Source organism: Nicotiana tomentosiformis, chromosome 11 (assembly GCF_000390325.3).
Source record: "Nicotiana tomentosiformis chromosome 11, ASM39032v3, whole genome shotgun sequence".
NCBI lineage: Eukaryota > Viridiplantae > Streptophyta > Magnoliopsida > Solanales > Solanaceae > Nicotiana > Nicotiana tomentosiformis.
Window position 1 is genome coordinate 83687329 of NC_090822.1, and position 12584 is coordinate 83699912.

General features: G+C 36.9%; 1 protein-coding gene across 1 annotated transcript; it reads left to right on the forward strand.

Moving 5' to 3' along the window:
- Positions 1–1253: 1253 nt before the first annotated feature.
- Positions 1254–5058, forward strand: LOC104098933 (phytosulfokine receptor 1). Its single transcript, XM_009605791.4, has one exon. It carries the CDS (start codon positions 1651–1653, stop codon positions 4726–4728), a length of 3078 nt encoding a protein of 1025 aa, XP_009604086.1. The 5' UTR covers positions 1254–1650; the 3' UTR covers positions 4729–5058.
- The last annotated feature ends 7526 nt before the right edge of the window (positions 5059–12584 follow it).

The window sequence follows — 12584 nt, forward strand, 5'->3', positions numbered from 1 at the left end:
TATGTAAAATTGTAAGTTAATTTTATTATAAGTTATAATTGTACAAAAAATATATAATCATCTCAAAATTAACGATTTCAAGAATTTTTAGCTCGGCATAGAAGAATTAAGGACAAAAATGCTCATTTTGCACTTCGTAATGCATTAATAGATCATTTATGGGAGAATATTAGAGGTTGAAGTTGAATATTTATGTAGTATTTTGAATGAATTTTATCGTTATGTAATATGTATTTAATTAATCTTGTATCACAATGATTTCACTTTTATTTGAATTATTAGTTAATCTATAATAATTGCTTACAAATTATATTATTTAAAATTTTATGGAATTGTTTTAATGGAAAATACAAATTAATGAAAATAAAAGATGGAATTTGTTTAATGAAATTTAAAAAATAAAAATTGAAATGAAAGATAATAATATAATATAGAAGAGAGAGAAGAATATAAAAAAAAAAAAAAAATTCTCTTTTGGGGGAAAAATGAGGGAATGATCGGAGTAAGTTATCCCTAAAATGGGAAAATCTCCATTTTGGGACCAAAATGACCCCAAAATGGGGTAAAGGTCGGAGATGCCATAAGAAGACTAGGAAAAGGTGAACATTCAATTAGAGTTGATACTTTTAAAAGAAATTGGGATATTTGCATATTTTTTTATTTTTTTTTCCTTCTCAATTTGCATGCCATATCAAGCATTTCTTAAGTTTTGTGTTTTTTCTTGATACACTATAAGCCTATAATTATTATGAAGAAAAATTAAGAAAGTATTCAGTCTCATCGATTGAATATAATTTGAGAAATAAATTTGAACCGTAAACGGGAAGATAGACTCACGTAAAATACTTGGAAAACCATTGTTGATCCCTCAAAGTCTGAAATGAGACTAAGAAAGAAAGAAAAAATACAAAGCTTTCCCCTATTAGAAGAAACTTACATGTGTTCCCACGTTATTCATAGTGAAATAGAGTTGGTGCACAAGGAAACTTATAATAACAAATATTGGAAATGGGTCAATATTTTCCCCTTGACAGACGGTTCATCAAATTTATTATTTAAAAATAAAAGGGTTAGTCCATTAATTTCACCACTTAATGTTTTTTTTAAAATTATTTTAATTCTAATAAGTGGCAAGAAATGGGCACATATATTAGTTTAAATATTAATTGGAACTCCACCACAGTCCTCACTACCAGCGGCTGACACAGTAGTAGTTCGTAATATATTAGTAATAAATACTCCTGTTAAAAATAATTGCATTGCAATTGCAAACAGCTTTCTCTCTCTCTCTCTCTCTCAAAATGTGCAAAGTCCCTTAAGTGGGATAGAATGGAACAATAGCAAATAGCAGCAGCAGCAGCCCTATTTGGACCAGTAAAGAGCGTTTGAAGTCTGAATATAAAGCAAAAACAAACAAAACAAAAAATTCCATCTTTATTCTTCTTTCTATTCACACATTTCTCTACCTCCACTTTCCTTTTTTTCCTCTTCCTTCTGCCTCAAAGGTTTGCTTTTTCTTCTCATTCATCACTTTTGTGAAGTACCCTTTTTCTTCTTTCTTGTCCATTTACTTTCTTTTGCAATATTTAGCAGTTATATGTTCTTTGATCTTGATTCTTGATTCTTGTTGCTGAGAAATGAGACATCTTGATGCAAAAAATGTGTAGTTTCAATATGTTGCAACTTGGTATAATCTTTTTCTTTCTAGGACTTTCTTTACAAGCTCAGTCCCAAAATCCAAACTTTACATGTAATCCAAATGATTTCAAAGCTTTGGAGGATTTTGTGAACAGTTTGGAAACAGTTGTTGATTTTTGGGATATTAGAAATTCAACAAATTGCTGTAATTGGGTGGGTATTACTTGTAATTCTTCATCCTCTCCTAATATGGGGAGGGTGGTGAAATTGGAACTTGGAAAAAGGAGGCTAAATGGGAAACTTTCTGAATCTTTAGGTAATTTGGATCAGCTTAGAACCCTTAATATGTCTCACAATTTCCTTAAAGGTTCTGTCCCCTTTAAAATAATGCATTTGCCTAATTTGGAGGTCTTAGACTTGAGCAACAATGATTTCTCTGGCTTGTTTCCTGATAGCATAAACTTGCCTTCACTCAAATCTTTCAATATATCTGATAATTCCTTTGAAGGGTCAGTTCCTTTGGGTATATGTAAAAACTCAACAAGAGTTTCTGTTATTAAAATGGGGTTCAATTATTTTAATGGCAGTCTTCCAACAGGAATTGGGAGTTGTGGTTCATTGGAACATCTTTGCCTTGGCTTTAACCTTTTTTCTGGTAGTTTACCTGTTGAACTGTTTAAGCTTTCAAGATTGACTGTATTGTCTCTTCAAGAGAATCGGTTCGACGGGCAGCTTAGCAGCCAGATTGGTAACCTTTCTAACTTGGTTCATTTGGATATTTGTTCAAATGGATTCTCAGGAAACATACCAGATGTGTTTCATAGCTTAAGGAATGTAACTTATTTCTCAGCTCATTCAAATAGGTTTTTTGGTAAAATACCTCCTTCATTGGCAAATTCTGGGACTATTAGTTCTCTTAGTTTGAGGAATAATTCTTTAGGGGGTACCATTGAGCTTAATTGTTCGGCGATGTTTAGTCTTGTTTCTCTTGATCTGGCTACAAATGGTTTCATAGGGTCAGTTCCTGATAATCTTCCTAACTGTCCCAAGTTGCAAACTATCAATCTTGCTAGAAACAATTTCGTTGGACAAATTCCTGAGAGTTTCAAGAATTTTCATAGCCTTTCGTCCTTTTCAGTCTCGAACAACAGTATCCATAACATTGATGCTGCTCTTAGGATTTTACAGAACTGCAAGAACTTAACTACGTTGGTCCTTACTTTGAACTTTCGCGATGAAGAGTTGCCTACAGATCCTAACCTGCAGTTCAGAGAGCTGAAAGCTCTCATTATTGCCAATTGCAGGCTCACCGGAATGGTTCCTCAGTGGTTAAGAAATATCTCAAAGCTGCAACTGTTGGATTTGTCGTGGAACCGTTTGACGGGAACACTTCCACCCTGGATTGGAGATTTCAAGTTTCTATTCTATATGGATTTGTCAAACAATTCATTAACAGGGGAGATTCCAAAAGAAATTACTGGATTGCAAAGCCTAATCTCTGGCCCTATTTGGATGAATGAACCATCACCAGATTTTCCCTTTTTCTTGAAAAGAAATGTAAGTGTTAAAGGGTTGCAGTATAATCAGATTTTTAGCTTCCCCCCGACACTGGAACTAGGTAACAACTTTTTCACTGGAGCAATTTGGCCAGAATTTGGAAATCTGAAAAGGTTACATGTTTTGGATCTGAAAAGCAACAATTTATCCGGGACAATACCAGGTGCCCTGTCTGGTATGACAAGCATAGAGATTTTGGATCTATCTCGCAACAATCTGATTGGCAAAATACCCTCCTCTATTGTGAAATGCAGCTTTCTGTCAAAATTCAGTGTCGCTTATAATAAACTCTCGGGGGAAGTTCCTACTGGAGGCCAGTTCGCAACATTTTCAAATTCAAGCTTTGAGGGCAATCCAGGACTCTGTGGTGAACATAGTACTACTCCCTGTCAAAATGCTAACCAAATTCCCAGTGGTTCGGCTGCAAGAGGAAAAAGACGCAAAGGAACTGTCATTGGCATGGGTATTGGCATTGGTCTTGGAACTGCTTTTCTTCTTGCTCTTATGTACTTGATTGTTGTGCGAGCAAGCAGTCGTAAAGTTGTCGATCCAGAAAAGGAGCCGGATGCTTCAAACAGGGATCGGGAAGACTTAGGCTCAAGTCTGGTGATATTTTTCCATAACAAGGACAACAATAAACAGATGTCACTTAATGACCTTTTGGCGTGTACTGACAATTTTGATCAATCAAATATTGTTGGTTGTGGGGGTTTCGGTTTGGTCTACAAGGCCATCCTTCGCGATGGTAGGAAAGTTGCCATCAAGCGGCTTTCAGGTGACTATGGACAGATGGAAAGAGAATTCCAAGCAGAAGTTGAATCGCTTTCAAGAGCTCAGCATCCAAATCTTGTTCATCTTCAAGGATATTGCAAGTACAGAACCGACAGGCTTCTAATTTATTCCTACATGGAGAATGGAAGCTTAGATTATTGGTTGCACGAGAAAGTTGACGGACCTGCTTTGTTGGACTGGGATATGAGGCTTCAGATTGCTCAAGGGGCAGCACGAGGGCTTGCGTACTTGCACCAAGCGTGTGAGCCTCATATCCTACACCGAGATATAAAGTCAAGTAACATTCTTCTTGATGAAGATTTTGAAGCACACTTGGCTGATTTTGGTCTAGCTAGGCTTATTCTGCCTTATGACACTCATGTGACGACTGATGTCGTTGGAACATTAGGGTATATACCTCCTGAATACGGCCAAGCTTCTGTAGCTACCTATAAAGGGGATGTGTATAGCTTTGGTGTCGTTCTTTTGGAGCTTCTTACGGGCAAAAGACCGATGGATCCGTGCAAGCCTAGAGCAAGCCGAGATCTAATCTCTTGGGTGAAACAATTGAAGAAACAAAAGAGGGAAACAGAAGTCTTTGATCCTTTGATATACGACAAGCAGCATGCGGAAGAAATGCTATTGGTTTTTGAAGTTGCTTGCCTTTGTTTGCATGAATCTCCTAAAATAAGGCCTTCCTCTCAGCAGTTAGTTACTTGGCTCGACAACATAAACACACCGCCTGGTATTCATGTGTTTTAAGAGGAAATTTCTTGTCCTGTACGACGATATTACCTTTGCGTTCATTTTTCAGGAGTTGATAACTTATATTTCAGCGGATTTCCTGCACATATGGCAATGGATTCTGGTGTAAATATTTGTCCTCAAGAATGAAGGGCGAGAAGGGATTAGTGATGAGAGTCTTGACAGATATCTCATACATTGCAAGTGTTTTACTTTCCCTTTTTGTAATTTTCTGGAATTGTCGAATATATATGTTTCTTCTCAAACATGTACAAATAACATTGTGAATTTTGTATGATCTTATCTTACTTTATAATAGATGGACACCATCAATTTATTCCCTCTGCATTTTTCAATTCTATGGTGTTTACTGGTTTTTGCTTTTCAATATTTATCATTTTTATCCGCACAACAAAGACCAGAATATAGCATCTAACATACAAACGTGTGATTTTCATCCTCTTGTTTAACATAACGTAGCTGTAGAATCTTGATTACTACACCAAGTTTGTATGGTATTAGTATGGAGTTTCCACGCGTGAGCTTGCTCGCATTACTGATTTCAAGTTAGATAAAGAACAGGTGTACTCACATTCCCGGTTTCAAGCCGGATAAAAGAAGAAAGGTTGTGGTAGGTGACACCCGTTATACTAATCAATATATGATTAAAATGGAGTCCCACTTAGTGCCGTACGCAAGATTTTTGATAAGCTGTATTAAAATTTGAAGAAATGAATGAATGAATAAGTCACAATAATGACAAGCGATGTCATTTTTTATATTTATATCCAATATTTCACATATATATATATATATATATATATATATATATATATATATATGTTTTAACAACAATTTCGACGAAGCGATGTCACGCGACATAGCTTCCGCAAGGGCCCCTGGTCCCCCTCATGTGGATGGGGAATTTCTAATAAGACTAGCAGGGGCGGAGCTAGAGGGAAGGAAGGGAGTCGGCGGAAAATTACATTATATATGCAGTGTCAGTATTTTATTTATTTGTATACAGTAGATGTTGAACCTCTCAGTTAAAATTCTGCCTTTGCGAAGAAGGGAGGCTAACTTTTTTTTTCCCCTCAGCTTCGGTATTCTACTATTGGTAGGCTCATGTGACTCCCAGATGAAATAAAAATCCATTTGAAAGACATGATGTCTTTTGTCCCTAATTTTGGGGGTCAAGAGACTTTTCAGGTGACCAAATAGGTACTATAAACTAAGTTTAAGCTTACACCGTATATTATATTTTTCCTTTTAAAGTCAGAAATTTCTAAAGGGAAACAGAATAATGACCAGAAGGAAGAAAAACTTGTTGGTTTGGGTCCTACAATTGGTCAAAAAGTCTAATAATTTTCCATTGATCTCCCAACGGTTCAAACTAGTGGTTGAACAAATCAACAACTCTGATATAAAAATTAAGTACTAAATTTTTGTAGAATTTTCCAGCTTTTAAATTTTAAAATGCTTGATATGTGGTAGCTCAATTTTAAAATGTTTTGAATAAACGAGGCGTAAGAATTTGCCAGAGCGAAGACACTGAATCATGAAAGTGAAGGATCTTATTAAATTTGCCTGAGCGAAGACACTCTCAAGATCAACGGTCCATGATAACCCCACCTTTTTAATTATATCCACCCTAAACCCTAGCCCCATTCTTCAGAGACAACCGCCTATGGACCCTCTCTACTCCTCTTCTCTCTTATTAATAAACCTAGCCGCCTTTTCCTTAATTCCCTCTCCTAATCCCGTTGATAATGAGATTCCACCATTATTTGCTTACCTTATCTATGTTTGAGATTCCACCATTATTTGCTTACCTTATCTATGTTTCTTCGCTACTGGTCACACGTTTATGGTATTACTTAGGTATTTTCCCAATTTTGGCTAATACCATCTCTATATCGGACTGGAATCAACCTCAATCTTTGATATATGGATAATATTTCGTCCATGTACATGAAAAAAGGCCTGATTCTTCATACCAATTGGTCGATTTTTCGAGTATTAAACCCTAACTAGGGTTTAGAGTTTGATTTCTTTCCTTTCCGGTTACTTACTGATTGCATGTGATATTTTACTTTTTTTGTTCATGTTTACTTGATTTATTCCTTGTTTACTTGCATAATTCAACACTATATAAACCCTTTTCCCGTCTCCCTTAGAGGAGGATTTTTTATGAATTAACTATTGTTACTACTACTATTCTCCCACTCTCACTTATTCTATGCTATTCTAAGACTTCGATTTTGGCCGGCTGAAAGCCACCGGGATATGTTCATTAGCCTCTTCCAGTGCAAGCACTGCTCGGAGCCCACTTCGAGGCTCTTGTGAACTCTGAAGCACTGGAGATTTAAGGTTTCATTATTCTCCTACATTTGCTGCTATTCCTAAGATTTTGAGTTTCTTATTCTTTATTCGCTTTGTTTGCAACTGGTTAGTACCTCATATTCTCGCAATTCTACTTCTTTCTATTTGTGTTTATGTTATGTGCACTAGTGCTACTTGGATTTTCCTGAGTTAATATCGATATTATGCCACTTCGTATACAATTCTGCTTGTTTATTACCACTCTGTAGTTCCACTAGCTTCAATTCTATTCAGGTCTTGGTTTTAGCTCATATGTGGCTAGCTAAGTTGATTCATGATGCATGCCTGATTCGTAATTAAAACCTAATTGATGCTTGTTGCACCGTGTTTTGATTTTTTGTACTAAAACACTTAGGAAACTATGCCCTTGCTCAGAATTACTCTCTTCCTGTTGAATCCTTATACATAACTTGTTGTTTCTCTGCAAATCATGTGACAATATTGTCTAAGTGCTTAGCCTAATATGTTCTTTTGCCACTGTTGGCCTTAATACATGCCTTTATAAGTGTCCAACATAATTGATTGCCCATCTTCATGTTTAAGTATAATTGATTACTTAAGGTCTGTTGCTTATCATGAATCCATGACTTAGATTCTCTTAAGGAATTAATGCGTGCCCATAATTTATTTGAATGTGTGTTTGCTAAGACTTTCATGTACAACCTATTACCTCCCTGAAATCACCCTGTGATTATATGGATTCCCTATGCCAATATTATTACAATTCCTAGGCCGGCTTGTTTCTTCTCTTTGATGTTGTGTGCTCACTGACTGCTTAAGACTCCTAGGGTGAATTCCAATATATGTTTAGCCTATTCTCCCTATGTCGACTAGAATAAGTCCTAGCCTCTTCATGTGAAGTATATTTGCCTTACTAATCTGAAAATTAGCTTATTCTCATTTGTCATGGATGCTTACCTGTTGGATTTAGAACCTTTGTGTTATTTGCCTGAACATTGCACATGTTAAGTTCTACAAGTTAGTTGTGATCTTTAGGCTCTCTTGTCAAAGTCTTTCTTGTGAGACTGTTTCCCCTTTGTTTGTTCTGATTATGACTCTTGGACTCCATGTCAATAATTATAGGTCTGGTGTCCTATTGAGATTTGTTTGGCATCATGCCTACCTTGAACTTTTGCTTTTGCTGTCCTATGATGCTTAAACCTGTCGTTGAGATATTGTTTCTATCTACGCCATATATGCCTGTAAGGGATTTTGTGTAACCTCATTTGTGTGTCTTGGTCTGAAAAACTATACTCTTTATCAGTTATAATTTTAAGAGATAAGGTTCCTAAGTCTTAAAGTTTGTTTAGCTGGCCTGGTACTTAGCTTGTGTCGTTATGGCTATTTAAGTATTCTATGGGAAAGCAAGGCAACAGTCTTATGGTTTGGGCCTAACTGTTGGGTTAGTTGGATATTCAAAACTGAAGCATGTTAATAACCATATGGAGTGTGGTTCTGTTCATCACCTAAGGCCCCAAGCTTAGTTGAAGGCCCAGAAGCAGCCGCTGGGTATTCTATATTTACGTTGGGCCTGTGGTGCTTCTAGTTGGGCTTGTGATCATTCTTTTGGGCTTGTAATTATTTTAATCTAGGTTTGTAATAATTTGTAAACAGACAACTGAGGTGTTAATGAAATTGGAGGGAAACGAGTATCTTCTAATACTCGCATAAACGAGTAGAGAGCATGCCTATATGATCTACCTGCTTTGTTTGCTACCTTGTTCGACATGTTTTATTTCTGTACACACATAGAAACCATGCCTATAGAAAGTTACACACTTCACTTAACTTGTCTAATACATGTACACTATGCAAGGGATGTTAGTTTGAGTAAGTGTTGTACATGTTTCCATGTCTATTGTTGTGCACTATTAGACAACGTGTCTATAGGAACCAAATGCCAATAACTACTTGTTTAGTTATTAGACAACATGCATATAGGATGCAATAATATATGCCTTTGTTAATGCTCATCTAGATATCATGACTATAGGATCTTAACTAATTAATTAATCGACTACTTCTGTTATTTTCATTACACTGTCCCGCCTAGATGATATGCCTATAGGAATAAAGTATTATAAAATTAAGATCAATTGTCAAATTCCGCCTATAGGATATTATCCCTCGTCAGAAAGCATGTCTATAAATCAAAAGTCGTTAACTCCAAGCCTTCAAATAGTTTTACTGCCTCATTGCGTAAATAATTTAAAAATCATGTCTATAGGTTTATAACACCTGTCATCTGTAGATTCGTTAGTCCAGAAATCGCAACACTGCCTGTATAATACTGGAATCATATAGAGATCATGCTTATAGGACTTAACGACTTTAATGTATCTTAATTCCCTAAAATATGTATTGCGAGTTCTACCCGCGTGCGTTCCTTGCTCATGTGTGGAGGTAAGCTTGATCCATATTTTGGCTTTATGTGAAGTCCTATATGTTTTGAATACGTGATTAGTTGTATCATTTTGAACAACCTAGGTAAAGTCTAGAACCACCCAAATAGAGGTCCAAAGTCTCCTGGACTGCAGGAATGGGATGGGTAGTGCACACATAGGATACCGTTTAGAATTGAATTAGAGAGCCTTTAAGTAACAACTTCAGCATAGTAATTGGGTAGCAGGAGATGATAGTCTGTGCCCGCTGAATAATATGAGCAACCCCCTATCTTAAGGGAGTTGTGAAGTATTATTTATGTTGCATGAGGTGATCCTTTAGGTTAAATAACTTAGGACCCCCCCTTTTTTTGTATACTTGTTATTTACGCTTAGTCACCTAACATAGACCAATATAGTTGTATCCTTGTAATCATTAAAGATTTGTGCCGATTCTCATGTGTTATGATAAGACTCTTCGGCTTCTATATTTTCCTTTGTATATTTGACCACCTAGCTTAATCACATAATCCATATAGTTTAAAATTTGGCCGGGACCCACAGTTGTGGACCTCGAAGAGTGCCTAACACCTTCTCTTTGAAGTAATTTGAGCCCTTACCCGATATTTGGTGACACAAACTAGTCAAACAAAGTTATTTGCAAATAGGTGCGCTAACGCACCTTAAAAATCATTAGGTGGCGACTCTTCTCTTTTAATACCCTCCTTTAAAAGAGTTTTCAGACGTCCAGGCCGATTTTCATGAGAAAACGGGGCGCGACAGCATGGCGACTCTGCTGGGCATATACTTAGGCTCTTACCATAACGAATTTGACTTATGTGGATTATTTCCCTTATTTTCATATATTTGTTTAAATTATTATGACATGCACATCCTTTCCCTTATTCTCCTTTATTTGTTTAAAATGCTATGACATGCACATCCCTTCCCTTATTCTTCTTTATTATGACATGCACATCCCTCCCCTTACTCTCCTTTATTTGTTTAAACTGCTATGACATGCACACCTCTTCCTTTATTCTCCTTTATTTGATATGACATGTATGGCCTCTCTCCATTTCTTTCATCGTGTCTAAGATTACCATCATGATTCTCCCGTCCCTATTTCCATGCGTGCTTCATTACGTTCTCGCACATTTTCATGAGCTAAACTAACTTCTCTTTTTATCTTTATTTTCTTTTCTCTTCTTTTCATGTTCACATTTATTATGTTATTTACTGTTTTTATGTATTCTTATCATGCAAATACTTGGCAACGTGTTACTATTTATGCATAAAGCATGTTACACATCATACTCCACTCGTGCCTATTATCAACATATTGACGCTTGATGAGTGTCTACGCTTTCCTGAAATCACCCTTTTTAAATTGGAAAGGCTTATTTACGGTAGACTAGTCAATCAATGGTGTAGTCGACGGTCCCGTTCTTTTCCCTCTCGAGTTGTCCACTTGAGAGTACCAGTATAGAACTTCCTAGAAACCACAGTCTGATTTAAAATATACATGCATCATGCTAAACCTAGTTCGGATTGAGACGTCATTAACGTAACAACCCAGTTAGATAAAACCTTATCCAAAGTCCGAGGGGATTTCCACAATCCCAGCGAAAACTATCATATTATGTGCATCACTTAGAGAAAATGTGCCACATATGTTGATCATTACTGCGTAAGTAGTCGAAGTTGGAGGGGAAAATGGCTAACTCTTATTGTTTACAGAAAATGAAGCACGAAATCCCCAAGTTTGGTATGGTCCAGAATATCCCGCCTTTTCTACTTGATTGGTGGAAAGACCTTGCACCTTATGATAAAAATCATGTGAGGAGAGTACTTGGTGACCTGCCATCTTTGCTGAACATTCAACCAAATAGAGAATTGATTGAGTCTGCTACCATGTTTTGGGATGAAAAAAGAGTTGTTTTACGATTTGGCAATATAGAAATGACTCCTCTCATAGAAGAAATAGGGGATTTCGCTAAGTTGCCATGGGATAGTCCCGGACTACTAGTGCTAGAAAATTGCACTCCCCGCGATTTTCTGAAAATGTTGGTTTTAAGAAGAATGATGAACTGCTCTATCTAAAGAAGTCATACATCCCTTTTGAGTTTCTTTACGAGCGTTATGGGCATAGCAAGTCATATCGTTTTCATTGTGATGAACTAGACATTACTTCTTTGGGATGGGTGCATCGCCGGGTTTATATTTTCATTGTTTGCTTCCTGGTGTTGTTGATCTTTCCGATGCAAGGAGGAAGAATTCATACTCGCTTAGCCATGGTCACCAGGACCTTAATGGATGGTATCGAAGGATAAACTTACACTATCATCCCAATGATCTTAGCTGAGATGTATCGTGCTCTAGATCGGTGCAAGCACGAGTTTGGACAATTTGAGGGTTGCAATCTATTACTACAAATCTGGGTTCTGGAACACTTTCAGAGGGGTGAGTATCGTCAACATCTTCTTCGAAGGCCACTGAATGACTACATAGCTAACTATCACCCAAAGAAAATGACGTTTATTCTAGACATGTTTGCAAAGCTTGGAAATGCTATAAGTTGGGTATGTTTCTTCAGCAATCTGATAGACGAGTAAGTGCATTGGATGTTTGAATGGTTTCCTAGTAGTGAGTTCATCATCAGGTCAAAAGGGACTACTCACTTGGTACTGATCGGGCTGCGAGGCATCTACCCTTAAGCTCCTATAAGAGTAATAAGGCAAGTAGGGAGAAAATAAGTCATACCTCGGGTTTCCAACATGGTCCAGTATAAGGTAGATTTCAAGGTATATGTCATCCTATTTAAGTTCGAAGCACAACACATGTGGAACCAAAAGATCATTGTGGAAGGAGAAACTATTGAGCCAGACAGGTATCACACCGGCCATATGTACTACTATCTATCATGGTTGGAGGATGATGTAGCTAGGGACATCAAACCAGGAGTTAATTTGAAGGATATGATAATAGATGAAGTAGCTGAGGTACATGTGAAGTATAAGAGGCTACGCAAAAGGGTGTTCGAGTCATAAGCCAAGCATATGGAGCAGCACAAAGTAAACATGGAGGTGATAAGGGAATGGAAGGAGATTG

Excerpts from the sequence above, each read along its gene's own strand:
- LOC104098933 (XM_009605791.4), top strand. The coding sequence starts at position 1,651 with ATGCAAAAAATGTGTAGTTTCAATATGTTGCAACTTGGTATAATCTTT.